General features: G+C 49.5%; 1 protein-coding gene across 2 annotated transcripts in view; it reads right to left on the minus strand.

Moving 5' to 3' along the window:
- The window catches only part of SAMD10 (sterile alpha motif domain containing 10), a 46,839-nt gene that overhangs the window by 20,012 nt on the left and 2,044 nt on the right, over positions 1 to 24,783 (minus strand). For both annotated transcript variants that reach the window (XR_012154632.2, XM_073308983.2), the window contains exon 2: positions 8,282 to 8,466. Coding sequence is in view for 1 of the 2 variants with exons in the window: in XM_073308983.2 (XP_073165084.1) it covers positions 8,282 to 8,466 (185 nt within the window). In the remaining variant the exon portion in view is untranslated. The remainder of the gene's footprint in view (positions 1 to 8,281; positions 8,467 to 24,783) is intronic.

Below are 24,783 nucleotides of genomic sequence, written 5' to 3' on the forward strand. Positions count from 1 at the left end.
AATCCTGTTGATGGCGCTAGGAGCACATGGCCTGGGCTGGTGCAATGGCATCACTTACACCTGGACCCTGTTGTTCTAAAGAGGATGGAAAGAGTACAAGAACAGCTTGAGATTCAGCAAAGGCTCTTCTGGTCCTGGTGGACCTGCCGGCTTGCTGGTAAGAAGAGTTTTTCTGTAGTCAGGCTGCTAACAACTGGAAACCCACCAAAACAGGGACTCCAGGGGACCACTCACCCTCTACCCCACCCCAGTTGTGGATCCCCTAAATATCCCCACAGAAACCCTTTATCAATAAACTCCCTACCTTAGGAGGCAGAGAACCGTAGAGCATCCACTTTCTTTCCCCCCTCTTTAGAGGCTGCATGTCTAGTAGTTAAGAGCATCAGGCCAGGAGCCTGGATTGGAATCTTGGCATGACCATGCCACCCTGGGCAAGTCACAGAATCATAGGAGTGGAAGGACCTCGAGAGGTCATCTAGTCCAGTCCCCTGCACTCATAGCAGGACTAAGTATTGTCTAGACAATCCCTGACAGGTGTTTGTCTCTCATCCGCTGTGTGCCTTGCTTTCCTCAGCTGTTAAATGGGATTCCTTATGGAGAAACACGGGGCTCAGCACTCAGTGACCCTCGGTGCCACGCCAGAGCAAAGGCCTACCTGTCAGCCTTAGTCATTGTCAACCTTGCTCGAAGCTTTTCTCTTAGTGGTCAATATGGGAAGAGGCCTCGTTGAAAAGCAGTCAGATTGTAGAGCCCCATGGGGGGACAGAAAGGCACATCCCTTCCCTTACCCAGAATCCCAAGTAGTTTTGGGCCTTACTCTCATGGTGTTCCAGCCAACATTCAGTAGAACCTGGCTTGTCAATGGCTTCAGTGCAGCCAGAGGAATGTGGCGCATCCCCGCTTTCATTGACTCTAGCGGGCTCTCGACAGCAAACAAAATCCAAGATTCAAACTCATCCTGTTGGCAATGTGATAAGGTTAAACCTGCCTCCCAGCCTGTGTCAGAAATATGTTCCTCACTGGGGTTCCTGTGGCACCAAATTCCTGCCTTCGCCTTCACCCACCTGGGAAATGGTCTCCCCTCTCCCACCGAAGAAGCTGCCTCCTGCAGCTGGCCCATGCACTCTGATTCTGAACAGCGCTATGTCATGCAGACCAGAATGTCCCATCAGGGACTGGAGCATTGGCCCTGGGTGTACATTATGTGTCTTCGTTGCCCTGGCCAAGTTCTGAAGCCTGCAGATGGCTCTGGAGTTGTGGTAAAGTTTTCTTCTTCCCATTTGATTTTTACAGAAACTTCAGCGTTGCAAGGCCATTGCAACCTGGATTAAGCTCAGTACAAAGCAAATAACATGTCATGAGCAGCAGTATCAGGGAGCTGACTATTCCAATCCTTCACGGAGAATGTTTCTGGCCAGCAGGAGTTCTCGACCTGTCAGGAGTCAGCCGAATTAGGTGGGGAAATAGGCCTGGGAGACCAAAGTCCACAGTTACTTTTTAGTGCTTCTGAAAAGGAAGGTAATAATAGCCTTGGCTGGAGGCTGGCACAGCCCACAAGTACAGCAATGGGGCTCTGGGAGAGCTCATTGCAGGAACTACCTGGGCTGGGGGCCATAAGAAGACCCCTTTCTGCACAGAAGCACTGAGTCAAACCGTGCTCAGAAACAGCTTCCACCAATGATCACAGGTCCCAGTCACTGCCCATATGGCCCAGGGCTGAATTTTTTACATGTTTCTTATTAGCCACTGTGTTAGGGAGGTAGGGTGGGCCAGTAGTTAGAGCAGGGAATTGGGAATCAGGATTGTGCTTTCGACTCTGCCACACACTTACCACCTGCCCTTGGACGAGTTATTTAACTTCTCGGCCCCTCCATGTGTCACAGCACATTGGATGACATGCGGGTCGGGGGGGCAGCTGGGAGAAGGACCATAGAACTGCTCTCCTGCTCCTAGATAAGCAGGATCTTATCCACCCCACACCCTTCTTCCAGTTGGTTTGGATTCTGTACAGGGAACCTCCTCCTTTGCGTGTCCTCATCTCCTTGAAAGGAAGAGCTTTCTTTTCCGAGTCTTTGTTGAGATTCAGCTTTTCTGAGACAGAAGGAAGCTGAATTCCCCAATGCCCACTGCGGCTCAGGAAAGGGCCAAAACATGCTGAATATGGCTGGGGCATATTCGAGGCAAGCAAGAAGTAGGGGGTGGTGTTTGGAAGTGGCTAGAAGCAATATGCCAGGATTCAGAAGGTCAGTTGCGTTTGTACTGCAATGTGCAGTATCAACTTCCTTGTGTGAACACTGACTAATTAAGCAGGCAAAGAGAGACAATTAGTGCCCAGGAAGTTGGGCATTCCAGGATTACTAAAACTAGTCCCATGTCCCTGCAATGGCAAACACCAGCCAGCCACGGGCAGCTGTGACACGAACTTGCTGCCCCGTCCCTGCTGACAATCTGGTACCTTTTATCAGCCATGACCTTAAATGTTCTCCTTTGTGACTCCCCTCTATGCAGCCGCAGGTGTTGGAGTGCGGCCAACTTTTCGTCTTGGAGATAACAAGGGTAGGAATGCCCCAAATCCACCCCCTTCACACATTGGCAATTGGATGCACAAGGAGTGCTCAGATGGGTGGAGCTTTTTCTCGAGCAAATTTTGCATCCAAGGATGGATGAGGCTGAACGGCAGCTTTGCCCTGGGGGGCAGGATCATGTGTTGTGCCTCCAGGTGGCATAACGCACACTGGTACAGCCCAGGGGCAGGTGGGGGAAGCCACCTTTCCTTCCTCCTGATTTTGGATTAGTCAAAGGCAAAAATGACCCCGGAGAGAGCTGGGCTAAATTACAGCTCTGCAACACAGCGCTGCTCCAGAATCCCCCCAGCATTACAGCCGTGGGTCCGACATGACCCTTTCTATCCTGAGCCGTGCCCATCAGCACTTCAGGGGGGTCTGTGTAGAGCAGCCATCAGCTGCCAACAGTGCCTGTACCAGGAGAATTTCCCCCTGGCCATCTTAGAAGTGTTTAAGGCCTCAGTACACCACTACATCATACAGGGGCTATAAGGCGCGGGAGAATCCCTCCCGAGATCTTTTGGGGGAATTTTGGGAAAATAGCTCAGATGTGTGTGGGCACATGCATGAGTGTTGGTGCTGTGTGTACAGGAGGGAAAGATTTTCCAAGAATCTGAATAGCAACTGAATAGCCTAAATACACACTCCATTTGTGTGCACTGTTACCATGATTTTTGTGAGCACAAATTGGGGAACTGCACACACTAGTTACCAGAACTGGCATTTGCACATGCAGTTACCCACTTTGCATGAGGTTACATTAACGGCACGCATAACATAGACGTACGCTTTGAGACCCTTCAGAAATCTGGCCCAGGAGTCACAAAGAGTTTCTGTTGGATATCCCATGACTCACGGAAACTAATGCAACAAGACATATTCAAAAGGTTCATATTCCGGGGAGGTGAGTAAGGAGGGGAAGGACTTTGGGCTTTAACATTTTCTCTCCAACACCCGATATGTTTTCTGATGAAGGCCTGACCTAGTGGTTTGAGCACAGGAGTGGGAGCCAGAGAATTCAGAGTCCTAATCCTGACTCTGATTTGGATTCCTGCTGTTGAGCAAATCACTTAACTTCTCTGTGTCTTGGTGACAACAATGGTCACAACCCTTACTCCCTCAAAGGGGTGTTGGGAGAATGAATTCACTGGGGGTAGGAATTAGCAAAGATGCAAAACACCCAGGATTCGGTTCCATGTGTTAAGCAAGTTGCTCATTTAAGTGCCACGCACATCTTTGCATGTCTCTTCCCCATCGTGGAGGACTCACAAGATTATGATCTTACATGGGCAAATCTTCCAGTGAGCTCAACGGCACCATGGGCAGGAAGGAGATTGTTACGTGCCTGTATGGAGCCTTTCCTCATTATGGCCAAAATCAGCCTGAGTCCCCACAGTTCATTCCCATTCATGCACCATGGAACACCAGGGGCTGGTTCTAATGCAGAACACCACTATTTGCCCACAGATATCAAAGTAACAAGCAATGATGGTAAAAGGAAAACAAAGTGCCCGAGCATAACAATGGCTCTTTAAAACCAAACAAAGAAACAATGCTGAGACCACAGCACCACTTATCCAAATAACCCACCCACGGGGTAATAGGCACTTAGGAACCCGTAATTTCCCCAGACAGGAGTGAGCCATGCAAAACTCTTGGTGGTTGAGCACGTTTTCACAAATTGGCAAGCTGTCTGAAATCACCTCTCCCCCTAATTGGCTGAGATTACACCTCGTTGCCTTGAACGTGACCGCTAAGCCAAACAGATGCAGCCTTGCACCTGGAAACTCTTTCAGAGCATATAATAAAATATTTCCTTTGCTCGCTCCAGATCAGAATCTTTCAAATCTCCTTTCCCCACCCCAGTGATCTTCAGACTCTCTCTGCTGGCCTGGGCAGCTGCAGTTCTGAGCAGTAAAGTCACAGTGGGACTTCCTCAAGCTATAGTTGGGGTCCAGAGAATCAGGCTCTAAGGGTGGGAACAGCACACCCTGAACCATACTCATCTGCAGGTTCTCTCTCTTGTTATTCCTGCTCAGCTGGAAGCTCAGCATGAGTCCCTGGGCTCCTGAAGGTGGTAAATGGGGAAGTGGAATGAATCAATGGCTCCTCTTCCAGCTGGCTGAACTAAACTGTCTCTCTGATAAACTCACAGCCATGAATATCAAACACTAGTGTTTCAGGGACCGAGGTAGAGGCTGCCTTAAAGGCTGTTCTACTGGGAAGAGACCAAGGAACCATCTGCAAGGTATGATGCCTTTTAATGTCCTCCTTCTATGGGTCACATGTGAAAGGGCTACGAGGCAAGGGTTTTGAATACAGTGAAATCGCTTTGCATTAATTCACCAGGCTTTTCTTCATTAGCTTCTCTTGCTTGCAGGGACAGCAAAAGTTGAAACCTCTCTCACCTTGAATCCCTGCTTTGGGGACTTGGAGTCAGCCAGCAGGGAGAGAAGACAAGCTTCAAAGCAGTTAGTATTAAAAACCAAGTGGATGCCCTGACCCATTTCTGATGGGACTGTGTGACAGGGGCAGCAGCTTTGCTTCCTAGTCCCCAGTGAACCAGGACTCAATCCCAGCTCCACTTCCCCATCACTTTGCACAGGTGCTCAAGGAAAGGGGTACAAGAATGGCTGCTTGGGACAGAGTTGGGAAAGTCAGGGGATGCACCCAGGGCTCATAGGGCAGGGCTGCAGCCCTAGCTGCTGCCTGGTCCTTTTCTGATGGTAAGTCACTTAAATTTTCCTCTCTCCTAGCAAGAGACCTTGCTGACCACAGCTGCATTTCTCCACTGACCCACTGCCCCAGCTGACAGTCTGTGGGTCACCACTACTCAGGGACCCAGAGGTGGATCACCACAGGGAGAGAGTGAGATCTACTTTGTTTTTCTAATCCCAGAGAAAAATGCCCTCCAGGGAGCATCTCCGGAGGCCACCCTGGGTTCACTGCAGGGACTAAAATAAAACCACCCATGCTGCAGCCATCAGACCCGTCTCTAGCTCGGTCACTGCAGAGCTCCAGCTGGATGGGCTGGAGATTTTCTCATCAAGACCCTGTTAAACTCACCCAATGCTTGAGACCTTTGCCTGTCCCCTATGAACAAATTACATTTCCATCAGGGGAAAGGAGCCTGCCAGTCCATGGATGCAGCCGTGGGTCCTGAGCAGAGTGGTCACTGTTGGGCAGGATGGGTCAGCTACCTGCGTGGATTCTCTTTGTCCACAGAATGGGCTCAGCATAGACTGCAGCAGGGCAGCTTCCTCAGGCTGGCCTGCCCGTCCGTGGAGACTCAGCCCTGCTGCCTGGGAGGCTGAAACGGGAGTTTAAGCTCCATGGGTCACCTAGGGTTTATGGACACAGAGACTTAGTGCGTGGCAAGCTGAGGCTGTGTGAATTTGCTGCGCACTGACCGGCCAGGTGGTCCCTGCTCTTGGGCACTAAAAGTCCCCTAGCACACATTCACCAACTCCCACGTCAAGCAGCAGCGGGTCAAAGTGCCCTAGGGACCTTTCAGTGCATGGCAGTAGGGTCCGCGCAGCCAGTTAGCGTGCTGGAGATCCACACCCCTGCTTCCCAGGCACTAAGCCACCTTATGGACAAGTCTTTAGCCCTTGACTTCTCTGCCAACACTGCCAAGTGGAAGTGGGCCCTGTTAGTACAAACTGGATTGTGGGCACTTGACTGAAACCCACCAAACTCATGTCACAAAGGGGAGGGAGCCACTGAACTGTCCCCCCTGCACTCACAGTGCGTACTGAACACCGGGGAAAGGAAATTAAACTTCAGCGGCACCCTGGCCAGGAGAAGGCAGGATGAACACGCAGCTGGAATGAGATATTGCAAGTTTAAAGCCAGATGCGCACACTGCATATTCTCTTAGGGTCTGATTCAAAGTCAATGGCAAGGCTCCCCAGCTCTTCAATGGTCCTCAAGCACCAACCTTTTGTAGTGGTAACCACCCATTTTTTCATGGTTTGTGTGTATAAAAAGATCTTCTGTACTTTCCACAGTATGCATCCGATGAAGTGAGCTGTAGCTCACGAAAGCTTATGCTCAAATAAATGTTAGTCTCTAAGGTGCCACAAGTACTCCTTTTCTTTTTGCGAATACAGACTAACACGGCTATTACTCTGAAGCCCGGTTGTAGTTGGTGGGGTTGGTTTCTAATGCTGCAGAATTAAATCAGAGGCCGAGACATTCAGCCCAGAGAGAGACACGGTCCTCGTCTCTGCACAGAGAGACGCTGAGCTGGAGACACAAAGCGAAATGCTTCTGGCACCCTTAACTCAGCCTCTGATGAACAGGAGTTTGCACTGGAAATGAAAGAACCGATGATGCAGAATTGCTGATGTCAGCACCTTTTGCCTCCCTCCCTGGAAATACTCCAGTGACGAGGCAGCACTGACTAGTGCCTTATCGTTAATAGCTTGTAATAACAAATACAATGTCCCTGTGGGTTCACCTGCCGACTTCCTGCCACAACAGGCCAATCAGGACTGTAGTGAGACCTTTGACGATGAAAGAACAGCAGGTGCCCCAGTCCTGGCTGGAGCAAAATGCAGTGAGCTGTCCCATGGCAGCTTTGTGGAGAAAGAACGCCGGGGCAGTCACTGCAGAGATGGGGCCAGAACCAAACCCCCGGACTTTGGGGGAGTTCGGTCCAGACTCTGTAGCTCAGGCTCATCTCTGCTGCAGAGATCTAGCATTACACCCCCTCGGCTTCAGTGGCAGGTACTGAATGCCGTGCACAAAGCAGGCTTTAGGGCCAGTCTAGACTGCAGTTGGAGGTGTGTGATTGCAGCTCTCTCCTGCACTACTTTTAATCTAGTTAGCACGGGTACTAATAGCAGCGAAGACATGGCAGCTCAGGCCGTCCAAGCCGGCCTGGAACCCTGGGGACATACTTGCATTCCTAGCTTGGGTGGCTGTGTCTTCACGGCTATTGTATCCATCCCACTTAGACTGAAGCTAGGGCGGGTATGTCTACCTGAGCGGCAATCACACCTCCAATTGCACTATCGACATACCCAAAGGGGACGCTGCGGCACGGTCTGTACAACAGAGAGCCCATGCTCACTCCAGGTCACCACGTCTGCTCAGTGCAGGACACCAGCATGCACTCTGCTGATGCACCCACGTGCCACTGAACTCCAGTGGCAGGTGCAGCCTGACTAATCAAAGTACCTCTTCTCTTTTCAGCTTCAAAGCCCTGCAAAAAAAGAGAATTAACAATGCTTGCGGGGGAAAGGGGAGACAAGTTCCACTCCCCACTCCTACTCCTTCCACAAGGTGGGTTTTTTTAAAATCTCCTTTCAATAATCATCTCTTAAATTCTGCAGGTTATGAAGTCATCATGAGAACGTAAAGCAAAACCAAGAGCCTGCTCTTGCGAGGTTCTGAGCTCTGCGGGAGAGACACTCCCCTTAAAATCAGTCAGTTTGGAGGGTGCTCACCACATTACAGGACCAGTCTGGGAGAACAGGCCTTCTCTTTCCCTGCTAGGCAGGCAAAAGGAGCGTGAGGTCGGAGATCAGAGCAAGTCAGAGCCTATGACTCTGACACCTCATGCACTGCCAGAGGGTGGGGGTTAGGGGGACAGCATGCTGGAAATATGCTGGAATGGCTCCCTCTAACACAAAGGGCCATTCAGCAGTGCACATAGACATGGCTAGCGTCCCATAAGAGGCGAGGAACGTACACTCCTGACAGGCGGGTACCTGTGAGCCTTCGGTTCCCGGCTGCTGTAGGAGCTTGACGGTCCTGCCTCCTGCTGACCTCTGACTCCGCCCGTCGTGCCAGGTGAGGCTGCTGCCCGTGTTCCGCTGCAGACGGTAGTTGAGGTTTTCGGCTGACACCGTGTGCTCCAGGAGGTTCCGGCAGAAACTGAAGTGCGCGGCTGCGGCTGGGGAGGAGAACGATTATATCAGAAAGACAACAAACATACCCCATGCGCCAGAGTCCTCCCACAGCTGCCCAGATTGCACTATGCGCTGCTGCTCAAGAGACAGGACTGAGTCCACGTCCTCCAGTCTTCTTCTTTGCCCCTGAGGCCGAAGGATCTGGGAAGGATGGGGAAGTGCACCACATTGGCAAAGCCTGTGTTGCTTTCCCCTCTGGTGGCTGGTCCACTAGAGGACAACAGCCTACTACTGCTACCTGCTCTTAGCTGACGTGGCAGAAGTCTGTTCTACACATCACAGAGGCAAAACTCCATTGAGCAACCATGCAGTAGAGGGCTGTTGCTATGGCAGCGCTTGCGGCCAGGAGAAGGGCTTGCTGGGAGGACAGGGGGTATTTTCCAATAAGAAGCAGGTGAGGCCATTATAAAGGAAGGAAGCTTGTCTGTGGGCTGCCCAGGGAGCAGCTGCAGCATGTCAGCAATCCCATGTCTTCTGAAGGAGCAGGAAATCAGCCCCAGTTCTCAGTGACCAGCTTTGGCTGGTCGCAGGCACTTAAATGCACAATGACACCCTATGGGGCCACAGCCGCTGACGAGGACCCACGCACCCGGGCTGCAGGAGCTCCGACCGCAAATCCCAGTTCTGTTCGGAAATGGGCTGGCTCTGGAGCCCGTCTCCCACTGGCATGTGGGATGCTAAGCCCCTCACTCAGCTGCGCTTGGTGTGGACACAGGTGCTGCATTGGCGCTGATTCTGGAGGCTTTGACATAGAGCCCCCCCCCCCCCGCAGCCTAGGGCTGGCTAACTGGGTCCCCTGGGCCTGAAACCGCCACACACAGGCAATACAATTACATTTAGTGTCCCAGCAAATGAAGGCTTATTGGAGGGGAGTTTGCCTCAAGCAGCCATGTGACCCGCTAGGACCCGTTAACCCTTTAGAGGCGACAGGGCCTTAAACTCCTGGCACTGGCCTTCTGGTCCGTGGGGCTCCATACTGTGATGGGAGGTGCAAAGAGGAGGTTGAACAAAGAGCTGCTTCCCTTGCCAGTCCTGGGGGAGGTGCAGTGGGGAGCTCTGAGTGTGCACAGGACCCTCTGGCTGTGGCTTGAGCTTTAGGCTGGCCAGGCCTGCCCCTCTCCTGTGTGGGGGGAGGGGACCGAGTGCCTTTTTGCCGTATGGCTCCCCGAACACTTCTCCAGTCTGGGCACTGCCAGCAAAGACGTACCCTACCATGAAGAAATGCCCGAGAGCTCTGCAGTGAGAAGCCCACATGCCAGGGCTCGGAGCGGGGCAGGCTCAGTGTCTCGGACCGTTGCTGGGCAATCCTGGCGCCTTTTCCAGGGGCATTTCAGCACCAAAAATGCTGAGGAGGCAACATCCCAGGGGCTGCGTGCTGGGCTCGTGAGCCGTGGAAACCACACTCCAGTTCAGAGGGGCAGAAAGTAAAAATAGGAGGATGGAAAGAGGGAGGTGTCGGGGGGGGGGTGTCCAACAGCCGTACACCTCTGCTCCCAAAACTGCCAGACAGGGTCTGTGTAACCCAGGATCCAATGCTCAGTGCTATGACCGTTCCCAGAGCCGGACTTGAGGAGGGCTGGGGGCCTGGTGGGTAGAGCAGGACGAGCCTGTGTTGTCTGGCTCGATGGAGGCTCGCGAGTGACGGGGGAGCTGCCTCTTGCCACCTCGTGCCTGTGAAACCATCCTGTCTGCTCAGATGGCTGCTGTTACCATGGCAACAGATTCTGCGACCTGAGTAACAGTGGGTCTGCGCTGTGGGCATTCCCGGCACTACCCCAGTCCTGCTGCGAACCCCCCGTCCCCCCCCGGACCCCAACCACTTGATGCCAGTCCCCACAGCCCCTCCCTTCCCTTCAAAGGAAAACACCTGATGGAGGAACCTGTGCAGAGATTTTGGCTATGATGGGAGGCCTCAAGCTTCTCATCACTGGTGAGCCAGCGAAAGGCTGTGAGCAGCAGGCTGAAGCCCCTTGACCTGAAGGAATGGCAGGTGCGGTCTGAGAGTGCGCTGGCTCTGGGTACCTGGGCACAGGCTTTAGGGATGTATCGTCTGAGGGTGCTCATGCATGGGGCTGTACGTACCCCGACTCTGGGTGCATGGTGGATTTGCCTGAAGCATAGAGATTATCATAGCCGAAGGTCGCGATACAAACTGCAAAGGCACAGCCTTCAGGATGAGGTTAAAGCCATGGGCCTGAGTGACGCCGCATGGCCTCTCGTGATCCCTTGGCACTGGTTGTTAGGAGTAGGGACATAAAGCACGATCCTTTGGCCAAATGCCAACACGGATTTTTATATTCTACTTCCCTGAAACACCTCCCCCGACTGCAATTTCAAGTGACTACAGGATCCTTTTGTGCTCCCTGCCCTAAGCTGTTGTGCAACATTTCAGCGTCCATGCGACCTCTGAGGTGGCTGCATTTCAGCAGTCAGTGAGGTGATTCCTCAACTGAGGCACTTTGAAATTCTTGGCCGATGGCGCTAGAGAAGTGACAAACATTACTCTTCTTCTTGGCTCAGCCCCTAACCCGTGCTCTTGTTAACAACACCAGGAGACTCTGGGGATAGCAATGACCCATTCCCAGGCTGGGTCATACCCTGAATGCTGTTTAAATGTCTTCCTGCCCTCACCATTCTCCTGTTTTCTTTTCAAAGAGACGTGAACAGCCCGCAACGACAATTTCTTAGGCCAGCTTGCTCTGATGAAATGAACAGAGCTGCCCGAGACATTTGCCCACACAGTGCTAGCACCCGCGAATCTCGCTTTGACACCAATATTCCAGCCAGCGAGACACACAGGATCTGATTCACCAATTTGCTACACCAGTTTTATGCCAGTGTGAATCCACTGGGCCGGGTCCTCAAATGCTGTAAATTGGGGTCGTTCCACTGACTTCAACAATGCTACAGTTTGCCAGTTTATGAGAGCTGAGTATCTGGCCCATTGCCTCCATAGAGTGAGACTGGTGTTATGGAGTGGTCAATCCATCCCCTGGAGATCTTTGATAAAATTCCATCCACGCCCTCCTATCCCCAGACAATTCAGGGGTAAAGGAGATTTCTTGAGATTATAATGAAGCCCAGCAGATCCTGCCCATTTCCTCTTCCAAATCCTTATGAGACACCAATCAGAGCGTTTACAGAAATGCCCGCGTGTCTGTGAATGTGTGATCACTTACACAGCTCTGAGAAAACAGGAGAATGGTGAGGGCAGGAAGACATTTAAACAGCATTCAGGGTATGACCCAGCCTGGGAATGGGTCATTGCTATCCCCAAAGTCTCCTGGTGTTGTTAACAAGAGCACGGGTTAGGGGCTGAGCCAAGAAGAAGAGTAATGTTTGTCACTTCTCTAGCGCCATCGGAACTTTGCACACATGTGAACTTTGAACAGATACACGCAAATGTGAATTCACATCCAGCATATGTGTGTGCGTGTGTGTGCATGCACTGGGAACACGAGTACATGCATACAAGGGTGTATTTGCATGTGTGGGTGAATAACCACATGTAGGTGCGCGAGCTTGCCCACATCTGCACATGCACGACCATGGTGAGAAAGAAAAGTAATTGTGCTCATTCGATATTGACCGTTTGGTTGCTCAGAAGCTTGGGCTATTCCGTTTGTTCCAATTAAAATGTAATATTTTCCTTTGGGGGGAAAGAAAATGAATCCTTCTGTAAGAATAAAGTATCAGTACAAGAGACACACGCTCATCTATTCTAGATGAAAGGTGGGAGGCTTGGCATAAGCCACGTGGATCCCACAAAGCAGGGACTAAGATCTTGCTGTTTAGACTACAACGAACAATCTGAAGCCACACACAGAGAAGCCTCTTTCTAAGGATACCTGATGCACTGTAGGAATTAAAGGTTTAAAGAAAAACCATCACTATTGGGCGCTAATGTCTATAGTTGGGATCTCTAGGGGAGAGCCCTCACTTGAAAAGAAAAATCAACCCTTGTGCAACAGGAAACTGAAATCTAAGAAAATGCCCCTCACTCAAATGATACGTTGTACAGAACTAAACCTATCCAAGGAGTAGTACTGGGAGCAATGGGATCACATTCAGCAATGGAAATTTGAGAGAGAAATATCAAACATTTCCTAAGAGTGAGAGCGATTAGGCTGTGGAACGGTCTCCCAAGGGATGAGGTGGAAATGCCATCGCCTGAGACATTTTAATCTGACTTAAGGAACCTTTAGGGAACACACTGTGGAAAGCAATCTTACACTGGTCCCCAAGGGAGGAACTAAATGACACAACAGCTCAAAAGGACCATGGGTCTCTGAAAGGGAATGTCCTCCCTTCATTAATTTTCAGAAATAGAGAAAAGCCCTCGTCAATTAATTACGACATAAACCAGCTAAGGGAATAAGGGAAAACGGAATGGGAAACTGGCCTGATCTAAGAATGGGCTTGCTAAATATATCTGCTCTCTATATGCCATGAAGGTTCTGATGACGCCCAGGGTCATGAGAGCACCTGGCACCAGAACCCTTGATATGAGATTATTGCTTGGTAAACCACTGCAGCAATTCTCTTGTGATTACTTCTTCTTTGAATATAACAAATGGAGCTGAGTCTTCCATGGAAATGCAACTGCATAGCGAAACCTGGTGCTCGGAGGCCATGCCGGTACTTAGAGAGAGCTAAGTCAGATCCGTGCAAGGGCCTAGCAACAGAGGCCACTCCACTGCAAAGAGGGGTCTGCTGGAGAAGCCAGTCACAGGTAAATACCAAAAGGAATCAGTAACTGGGAACAATGAGAAGCTCACAGGGCTGTTCTGAAGAAGTGCAGAGGTTCAGAAGTAAAGGGCTATTTCACCATTCTGATGCCAGTGCCATGTAATGTGACTTTGACATCACAGACAGGAGGGGACTTTTTCTTAAAGAAGAGCTGAAAGGTAACTGCTGACCTCATCCACAGGTTATTAAGCATTATAAGATGGCTGTCACAGAAGTTAAAGCCCCGCTGGTGGCTGAACATTCCAAGCCAGGGTGATAGAGGTTACCAGCTGCACTCAGAAACCCAAGAGCCAATTGACAAGAGTTTGGGGGTTTTCCCCTTTTAAAAGCGAAAGAATTATATAATAGACGTGATGCACCCACAGATGGAATGCTCGGTCTAGTATCATTTGTCTTTACGCGCCCTCATTAGGGGGATAGTAGATTCTATTTCCACACCATGCCATGTTTGGCTGTTTACTTCCTTTGCTGATGGGCCCATAATTCATAGATTCCAAGGGCAGAAGGGATCATGCTGACCATCAGGTCTGACCTCCTGTATAACACAGGCCAGAGAACTTCCCCCAAATAATTCCTAGATAAACATCCAATCTCGATTTAAAAACCGTCAGTGATGGAGAATCCACCAGGACCCTCGGTATATTGCTCCCGTAGTTAATTACTCTCACCATTAAAAATGTACGCCTCATTTCCAGTCTGAATTTGTCTAGCTTCAACTTCCAGGCATTGGATTGTGTTAGACCTTTCCCTGCTAAATTGAAGAGCCCATTATTAGCTAGCAGCTGGTCCTGCTGTTACCCTGCGGCTGTTGAAGATAGACAGCTCTACTGCAGGAACCCTCCAGTTTAGTTCATGTACCGTGTAATGCCATTCACATACATACCCGCAATGTGTGTGTTATTTACATATATAAAATTGGGTGTGTAGGGAGAAGCTGGCTTCAGATTCACCGCAGAAGGACTAGCATCCCTTCCCAAATACTTGCATTTATGCGGCATGTAGTACAGAAGGGGTACACAGGGGAGCAGGGGTCCTGCTATGTTAAAGAACTCCTGGTCCTGGCCAGAAGCTGAAAGACAGGGGCCTGTTTCCAAAGGTCATTATTCTGCATCCGTCCCCCCAGTATCTGAGGCTCTCACAGGAGCTCAGGTAGCTGTATTCAAACTTGGTCTGAGACGAGTCAACGGTGTCAGAGAGCAGGGAACAGATGCGAGAAAGGCAAAAAATGAAAGAGCTCCAAATAAAGGCAGCATACCGAGCGCTCCGATGGGTTTATGCTCCAGTTATATTATCCCAGAGCTCGGAGGCAGTTCTTTAGAAACCTTCTGCTCCCTTCTCCCAACCAGCCCTCAGGTTTCAACTCTCTGGTTACTCAACAGCACTTAGTTCTGCAGCACAGAAGCAGAAGTCAAGGTATCGCTTAGCAAGGGCCGGAGTCCATTCTTTCTAGAGCAAGAGGGTTCAAGGTACAAGCAGATCAGCAAGCCATAGAAGGGTCCAGCAGCTAAGCCATCCCTAGCTTTTCCTTTGAGCCCCTGACTGTACCGGGACACAGTGGTGGCGATGGAAGAGATTTCCTGTCTTTGCATAGTCAAGTACTGAGGCCAAGCCCAGTGTCGCCCTGATCCATGCCTCTCATACACTACAGTAAATACAGTAATAATTACGCACAGATGAATGCTCGCTAGCAGAGCCACAAAACCAAAAGCATCAGCTGGTTTCCTCCTACGATGACCCTAAAGGAAGGAATTCAAAAATCAGCCAGGCCTTTGTCTCCTTCTGCACTGACTATAACTCCCTTTGCTTTGGCTGCCCCTGGGCCCCCCTCTCCAGAGCCAGTGTTTGTACGGAGGTGGGCAGAGGCATCTTTGCAAACACAAAGAGGCATGACCCCATCCCTTCCTGTTCTCAGACACATCTCCCTGCCGGTGCAAGTCAGCAGAGCTCCGCTGACTTCAATGGAGCACCAGCCGTTTACACCAACAGGGAACTGGGCCCTTGCACCTCAGGTTCACCAGACCCAGCCTTCCCGGGGTGCACCGCAACGGCTCTGTATGTCGGCGCCGTGGGAGAGGGATGGTCACCCTGGCTGCAGCCTCAGAAGAGGCTGGATGAATGGGAGCGAGCCAGCGCTGGGCGAGTGCTCAGGACGAGCTGTCCTGAGCGCAGCTGCGTCCCTTCTGCCCTCTGCCATACCTGACCGACTCCTGCTGATCAGCGCTTCAGTCCTCCTGCCAATATGCAGCACTCGGTACCCTCTGCTTGTTCTGCGTGCTGGGCAGCGACCCAGCCAATCAGCAATGCAGAGAGGAGGATTAAGACCCTGGCATTCTTTATACCCAGCACTCTCCTGCTGACAGCCCAGCCAAAGCTCCCCTCCCCCCACGTCATTGTCCTTAGATTATCCCGTCTTCTATCCCACAACCCCCAGCCCCCTCGCTAAGCTCCTTCATTTACATGGCCAGGAGTGACACAGAAGAGCAGAATGTAAACTACTTTGAAAAGGGCTTAACCCGCTAGCACTAGACCTAAGTATCTGCCTGTCATTTCCTCCGCTTGCCCCTTCTAATCCTGTGTCAAGTGGAGATTTCAACGGGCTTGAATACCTGGAGGTGAAAGTGTTCTCCAAGAGGGGAAGGAGCCTTGTTCGGTGCACTATTCAGCAGCTCCCCACTGGAGACAAAGCTGCCAGTGGAAACCCAAATCAACAAATAAAATTAAGGGTAAGGGCCTGTGGCAATCCTGCATGTCACAGTTCAGTGGTCATCAACTGCCCGTGCAAAGCGGAACTCATCTGAGAATTAGGAAAGCCTCAGCTAATCTACAGGAGACCCAAGTTCTGTTCCTGGCTCAATCCCAGACTTGCTGAATGCTCCTGGGGAAGTCACTTAGCATCGCCGGGCCTCCGTTTCCCCATGTTCCGCTCTTCATTTGACTCCCCTGGGGTGTTGTGTAGAGCTGAATCAGGAACGCTGGGCTGGAACAGTTTTCCATGAGAAAAACGCAGCCCCCCCGAATCGAAGGCTTTGCTAAATCATGTGGATTTCAGCAACATTTAATTCAGAGGAAAACAAAAGGGGAGGAGGTGAGTTTGATTATGTCCCATTTTGACATAATCCACATTTCAATTTTTCCTTTCAAAATGCCTCTTAATTTCCAGTTTCTAAAGAGATCCACACACAAACAGCTCTTTGGGCAATTTGGCTTCCATGGAGAATTTAAACATGTGTAGGTTTCGTTCCAAATCAGAATGAAATCGAATTCTGAAATTGCAAAATCCTCCTGGAGACGGAATCTCTGTGCTCTGCCCAGCTCTAGTGGTGCGGCCTCACTGGTTTGGGCTGCCGCGTGCTGACACCATGGAGCCCGGGGTGGGTGGAAAGCAGGGAGGTTGGAACAGTTTGTACAGTGGGGGTGCTTGGAGCCACTGAACCAAACTGTAAACCCTGTATATGACAGAAACCACTTCAAACCAGGGAGTGCAGCAGCCCCCCCCCCCCCCAGCACCCTTAGTTCCTGCATCTATGGTGGGGATCAGCGTAGAGCTTCACCATCCCAGAGGGAGACCTTCTCAGTGCAACACAATGCCTCCAGGAGCCGAGCACTGTGGCAATGCACCCTCGGTCCCGCCACTAAACTGGAGCAGTCCTTGCACTCAGGGGAATACTAGGAGTGTCCAGGTGTGCAAAGAGCAAAAGGGCATTTCCCCCTCCTAGCTCTGAGCAGGGGCTCGTCCGAATTGGGCAGTGTGAGATGCTGGGATGGAAGGTGCTACAGAAATGGGAAGTATTAGTCATCATTTTTACTCACTGCTTGCAAGACTTTGGCTTCTTTACTTAGCAGGCATGTATGAAACACAGAGAGAGAAAAAGGTAGGAGACTTTAATCTTCTCAGCTTTCTGCCTCCCTCGCCTGTATTAACAGAGCTTATCCCGTCTCCCTGATGACCCAGCACATCTCTTTCTCATCCCCAAAGCACCAGGTCAACTCTTGGACCCGTGGGCAGAGCCTGTGGCTGTGTCTACACTCGGTGCGCTTTGCCAGGATGGGGTGACTGGCATACTGCACCGGCAAAGTGCTCCTAGTGTGGACCCAGTGGTACTGGCCAAGCTATGCTTTTACTGGTATAGCTAATTCCATCCTCCTATCCCCAAGTGAAACAAGCTTGGAAGCAGAGCTTTGCCAGTATAACTGCGTCTACATGAGGGGTTTCTGCCGGTCTGCGGGGGGTGGGGTGGGAAACGTGTCATGTCTCTTCACATCCCTGAGCGACACAGCTATGCCAGCAGAAGTCGGTAGTGTAGACACAGCCAGGGAGCCTCAGCCAGGGGACTTCAGCTGGGTTCAGAGGGATGTAACCTTTCTCCTCCACCAACCCAGTGCCATGGGACACCCATGTCCCCTGTGCTCCTGCACATCCAGGCCAGATCACTTGCTACACCTGTGCTGCTCCCATTCTTACCCCAAATCCCTCTGCCCGCAGCCAACTCCACAGCAGTCAGAGAGCCCAAGTTCTTCACTCACATATGGGGGCGGCTGCCCTGTATGACCTCCTGCAGCCTGGCCACACTCCCTGCTTTGGGGGCCTCCTACATACTCAGGATCCTCCCCCAGACCCCTCACCCTGGTAAGGCAGGCAAATATCATTAGCTTCACTTCACAGATAAAATGGTGTCCAAGGCCATAGACAGAAGGAGGTCATGTCAGAGATGGAGTGACAGCTCAGGAGTTCCTGCCTCCTATGCATCTCCACTTACCCACACGTAGTTTACACTTACCTCACCTGGTCTATTCTTCCTATACAATCTCACTATCCTGCCTTCCTCATCTTAAAATGCTATTGGGCTTCAGCTATGGAAAGTCGATGCTTCTTCCAAGCCTACCTGTTTCCCACCATGCTTCCTTTCCTAAAAAAATCATACTCCTGATCTGTTCCTTTGCTGCCACTTGCCTTGGAGCAGGGGATCTCTCCTCGCTTTATGGGGGTCTTGCCATTTCAAAACATCTCTGCTGGGGTCCGTCAACCAATTATTTGCCTACAATGAAACGCGGCAGTAAAAAACCTTGTAAATTATTCTCTTTGATTTATTGTCTTTTTGTAATCATAATAATACTTAGCACTTCTAGAGCGACTTCCAGCCCAAGACTGCAAAACACTTGACTCACATTAATTAAATATTGCAACACCTTTGGGAGCTAAATACAAAGAGGGAAGCTGAAGCAGGAAGATTATGTAATTTTCCTCAGGCCTCACAGCACTTCAGGAGCAGAGGTGGGACTAGAACCCTGGACTCCTGACTTTCTGACTTCCTGACTTCCTGACTCTGCTCTAGGGGATAGAACTCACCCCTCTTAACCCGCTAGGAGCAAAACGCAGCAGCAGCAGTGAGCAAATAACTGATGTCTCGGTTTGGGGCTGAACCAAAAAATCTGAAAAAATTCGTTTCAGATTGAACAAAATGTTTCGTTTAACCCAAAGTGAAGTTTTGGTTTCAGATCATTTCTGAGTCTTTCTTTCTTTCTTTCTTTCTTTCTTTCTTTCTTTCTTTCTTTCTTTCTTTCTTTCTTTCTTTCGCTATGTTTTGAATCAAGATGCTGTTTTGAAACAAAAACGTCAAAATGAAACGTTTTGAAAAGAAAAGTCAAAAGGTTTCATTTCAAAATGAACTTTTGACAAATTAAAAAAAACCAAAACACTTCACATTTTTTTCCCTGCATGAAACTATTTGTCAAATTTGATCCAAATTCATGAATAGTTTTGGTGACCTGAAAAATGCCTTTTTCAGCAAATTTACTATTCTCCAAAAAAAAATTCATCCAGCTCTATCCAGGAGTCCTGAATTCCAGTACTGACCTGGCCCCCCCAATCTAATCACTAGACAACACTCCCTCCTTTAGAGTAGGTTTCACTGAATTTCTAGATAGCACTGGTTCTTGTACCCTCTTGCTGCGTTTTCCTTACCAGGCCAAGCTGATGTGATTAATAGCAGCGTTGAACCAGGAAGAAAAAGGGTTATTTTTTTATTAACCTGGTTCATTCCATCCCTCTAGCATTTCAGCCTCCACCAGCAGTGACTGGAGATGAGCCTGTTCTAAATCTTCCTAGAAGATAGGTGAAGTCTGGGGACAAAGAACTAACAGGTTAGCATGTGTGCTCTGAACAGAAAAACACTGGCTGATCTCCCACTCATAGAATCATAGAATATCAGGGTTGGAAGGGACCCCAGAAGGTCATCTAGTCCAACCCCCTGCTCGAAGCAGGACCAATTCCCAGTTAAATCATCCCAGCCAGGGCTTTGTCAAGCCTGACCTTAAAAACCTCTAAGGAAGGAGATTCCACCACCTCCCTAGGTAACGCATTCCAGTGTTTCACCACCCTCTTAGTGAAAAAGTTTTTCCTAATATCCAATCTAAACCTCCCCCACTACAACTTGAGACCATTACTCCTCGTTCTGTCATCTGCTACCATTGAGAACAGTCTAGAGCCATCCTCTTTGGAACCCCCTTTCAGGTAGTTGAAAGCAGCTATCAAATCCCCCCTCATTCTTCTCTTCTGCAGGCTAAACAATCCCAGCTCCCTCAGCCTCTCCTCATAAGTCATGTGTTCCAGACCCCTAATCATTTTTGTTGCCCTTCGCTGGACTCTCTCCAATTTATCCACATCCTTCTTGAAGTGTGGGGCCCAAAACTGGACACAGTACTCCAGATGAGGCCTCACCAATGTCGAATAGAGGGGAACGATCACGTCCCTCGATCTGCTCGCTATGCCCCTACTTATACATCCCCAAATGCCATTGGCCTTCTTGGCAACAAGGGCACACTGCTGACTCATATCCAGCTTCTCGTCCACTGTCACCCCTAGGTCCTTTTCCGCAGAACTGCTGCCTAGCCATTCGGTCCCTAGTCTGTAGCTGTGCATTGAGTTCTTCCGTCCTAAGTGCAGGACTCTGCACTTATCCTTATTGAACCTCATCAGATTTCTTTTGGCCCAATCCTCCAATTTGTCTAGGTCCTTCTGTAACCTATCCCTCCCCTCCAGCATATCTACCACTCCTCCCAGTTTAGTATCATCCGCAAATTTGCTGAGAGTGCAATCCACACCATCCTCCAGATCATTTATGAAGATATTGAACAAAACCGGCCCCAGGACTGACCCTTGGGGCACTCCACTTGATACCGGCTGCCAACTAGACATGGAGCCATTGATCACTACCCGTTGAGCCCGACAATCTAGCCAGCTTTCTACCCACCTTATAGTGCATTCATCCAGCCCATACTTCCTTAACTTGCTGACAAGAATACTGTGGGAGACCGTGTCAAAAGCTTTGCTAAAGTCAAGAAACAATACATCCACTGCTTTCCCTTCATCCACAGAACCAGTAATCTCATCATAAAAGGCGATTAGATTAGTCAGGCATGACCTTCCCTTGGTGAATCCATGCTGGCTGTTCCTGATCACTTTCCTCTCATGCAAGTGCTTCAGGATTGATTCTTTGAGGACCTGCTCCATGATTTTTCCAGGGACTGAGGTGAGGCTGACTGGCCTGTAGTTCCCAGGATCCTCCTTCTTCCCTTTTTTTAAAGATTGGCACTACATTAGCCTGCTTCCTAGTTTTCTCTCGTTGCCCTTTGATTTATTTCAGTGCCTCTCCCCTAATGCTGGAAAGGCCAGAGAGACTGAACAAGGCTAACCTGCTGCATGGAAACCTATAGCAACTGTTGCTTTCTGTAACGGGTGATAGGAACATAGGCATTGCATATACATTCACAGCCTAGGGAGCTTCTTCACCGTGCATGCATCTGGGTTGGGTTCAGAATGGGCGAGAGTCTGGCTAGGAGAAGGTTGGGAGCTGCCATTTGGAACAGTACAGGAAGATGGAGTTCACTCGACTCATTCAAAATATACAGCAGCTTCAATTCCCCCGCCGCCCCCCAAGTCACTTTTAACACTAGCTACGTGTTGATGAAAAATGGATGTTACCTGAGCTCATGCAACACCAGTTACTACTGGGTAGGAAAGGAGAGGGAAATGTATGATTTCTGAGTCCTCCACAATAGATCCCACTGTTCAGTCCAGGACCTGAAAGCACTGAATGAGACAGACAGACAGTGGCAGTATCTCAGGGAAGGGGGTGCCTCGTGTTTTGAGTCGATGCAGTTTGATCGCTACCTGCTGCTGTAAATTTGCTTGGAACAGACTTGATATGACAGTTTTGCCAACCCACTTGCAGATGTTACCAACCACCCCTTGCGAGAGAAATTTCAAGCAGCCAAATTCATATCAAAAGCATACAAATTAGGAGCAAGATTCCCATCACCTGGCAAAGAGGAAGATTGCCCAGTGGTAAGACCACTAGCCTAGGACCTAAGGATATGTCCACAGTGCAATAAAACACCTGTGGCTGGCCCATGTCAGGGGACTCAGGCTTGCAGAGCTCGGCTATAAAGTTGCATGTAGACATCCAGGTGTGGACTAGCCCCCGGCCTCTGGAGCCCTGTGGAGGGATCGGGTCCCAGAGCCCAAGATCCAGCCGGGGCCTCGATGTCTGCACAGCAATTTTATAGCCCCACAGCTGATGCCCAGTCAGCTGACACAGGCCAGCTACAGGTGTTTTATTGCAGTGTAGACATATTCGGAGAGTCCCAGGTTCAGTTCCCTGCTATACCACAGAGTTCCTATGTGACCTCGGTCAAATCATTTAGCCTCAGGTCCCCAGCTATAAAGTGGCCTTATCTGCCTGACCTCACAGGTCTGTTGTGAGGATAAATACTTGAAAGATTAGAGGCACTCAGATACTATGGGAATAGGGGCCTGTTAAGTGCAAAATAAAAATGGCAGATCTCTGTAGGGATCAGCTCTCCCTATGCAGATCTAGAAAAGCAGAACATCAGCACACAAGTCAGAGAGGTGAATTTTGCCTCAGGGAAATAAGCTCCATTTAAAATTTGTGAGTGATTTTGCTGTTCGTGAAAAGGAAGAGCTAATACCTTGGGAAAGGCATATAAGTCTTACACGTACTGCAGCCCTGCTATTCCATACCCAGTGCACCTCAGTCTTGACCTGTGACACTCCTGCTATTCCAATCTTCCCTTCACCTCCAGAGATAGGCCCTTTGATGCACCTTTTCTCCCTCTCAATTGCCAGTCCTTCTGAACCATGCCAGACATCATGGGGGTTTACAGCCTGGGACAAATGTCAATAGGAGGCCTAAATATGGGGCCATAAATTTATTTCAGAGTCTCTTATTTAAAAAAAAAAAGCCCAAAGCAAATAATTCAAACTCATACAAAACACAAGGGCACAGCTTTTGCATCCTACTTTGTGTGCTCCGTTACTGCAGCTGTGTGAAGTGATACGTGCGTGTGCAAGTTAGGAGTGCACAAATGTCTCTTTCACACACCATTCTGGGAAATCTTGGCCCCAAAATCTTGAACTTCCTCAGAGAAGAAGGATGGTCCAGTGGTCAGCGTGCTAGGCTAGGCTGTGGGAAACCTGGGATCAGTTCCTACTTAGCCACAACATCCTCTAGGACTCTGAGCAAATCACTTAGTCTCTTGGGGTCTCAGTTCCCCATCTGTAAGATGGCGATAATAGCACTTTCATCTCATTGGGTGTTGTGAGGAGTAAAGATTGTGATGTGCACAGATACTATGGAGATGGGGGTCACATAAGTACCTACAATAGATTATGCCCAGTAACAGAAATGCTAAGCTTCATACAATGCCTTAGAGAAGTGTGCTTTATGACGAATAAAAATGGTTTGTCATTTTGCTGCATTTCCAACTTCCCCATGGGAAAGAGACATTTAGCACCTAATGGTGCAAGAAACTGGCCTGCAATCAAGAAGATGGATTTGTGGTTCTGATTAACTAGAGGCCCATTGCATTTCCTTTATTGCTTGCAGCGGGGAAAGAAAAAACAATCAAGGTTCTTCTGGGGCTTCTGAGGACTGGGTGAATAAATCACATTATTCACTCATGGAATGGGTCCCAGAGGTTGTGCCTGGCCTTCGACACCTTCACCATGTGAACCACAAAATAAATTGGCCTTCATGTTATTTTACTTTTCCCCTTCAGCTGATCTTAAAATGCTGTAAAGGATGGAGAATTCTACTCGACTTTCTGGGAAAAATTCCTGGGCACTAGGGCATGAGTGACGTGGTTCCCCTGAGAAGAGTGGTTCATAGCACATTGGATCACTAAGCCTCCAAATTATGACATGGCCTTCCCACCCCCAGTCCAAGCTTCAGTGCAACATATGGGCCATATTCTACCCTCCGCTGTATCCAGAGATCCCCATTGGCTTCAGTGAAATTACACGCCGTTAAAGGGAAGGCTTGACACCAATGAACCAATTCATTTCTATTGTCAATGAAGTTACACCATGGACACATTTGGCCCATTAAGTGTATATCAGAGCCTTGGTTTATGCTAATCTCAATATTCCATTAAAGCTTCCATTCCTTTAAAGCTCTCTCATTGAATATTTACATTGTAAATATTATTTTGTTCTTTTAAAATTAATTTACATTAAGAGGCATCAGGTCGATGTCTTTTCCTGCTATTTCATCTGAGAGGGAAGAAAGAAGAGAGGAAAGAAAACAAACTGCACCTGCTTTATTCTGTTTCCTGCACTGAATTCCCGGTTTTGGTTTGAAAATTAAAGCTAGAAGCCAGGTGAAATGCAAGGAATGACGACAAAAGAGAACAGGACTGTGCCTGTAAGTGAGTGCTCGCTGAAATGAGCACAATCTGGCCCAAAGGTTGATTTAGCTGCAAATTTTGGAAGATTTCCCACCAGGCCAGAATTAGAAGGCACCCAGCGAGTACGCGGGCACACCAAGTGGAGACAGGCACTACCAGGATGAGTTGCCTGTGCTAGGTTTGAGTGACAGGCCTTTTGTTTAATGTATCTGTATGTATAATATTTCAAAGGCCCTGACAATAAGACAGGAAAATTGGTGTTTCATTCCACCCAGAGCAAGACCACAGAAAATCTAGGCATGGAGGGTCACATGCGGGCAGGCGCTCAGGACCATGGGATTTGCTAGTGCTCAGTATGTGTCAGGATTTAGCCCAGAGGTCTTGTTCCTTCCTTGCCTGAAGTCAATGATTAGGCTGCTGCATTAGAGAGGTCTGATCTAGACTCTGGATCAAAGTCTTTTGAAAGAACAGTGTTTGCCCCCTGGGCTTGTGTGGAGTCCTAAATAATGCTCAAAAAGAACAGGAGGACTTGTGGCACCTTAGAGACTAACCAATTTATTTGAGCATGAGCTTTCCTGAGCTACAGCTCACTTCATCGGCACTTACAGGGACCTTTCATCTGAGGATTTCAAAGAACTTTACAAACATTCCTTTAGCTTCTCAACACGCTGAGAGGGAGGGAAGTATTGTTACAGAGGGGTGACTTGTCTTAAGGATGGTCAGCCAGGGTGAGATGCAGAGATGGGGACAGCAGGTGGAAGATGCCCTGGACAAGTCTGACTCCGAGCAGCAAGACGGGCCCAGACAAAGGAGCGCGGATGGTTAGATAAAGCTGCCACATCCCCCTC

Source organism: Lepidochelys kempii, chromosome 13 (genome assembly GCF_965140285.1).
Source record: "Lepidochelys kempii isolate rLepKem1 chromosome 13, rLepKem1.hap1, whole genome shotgun sequence".
Classification (NCBI taxonomy): Eukaryota; Metazoa; Chordata; order Testudines; family Cheloniidae; genus Lepidochelys; species Lepidochelys kempii.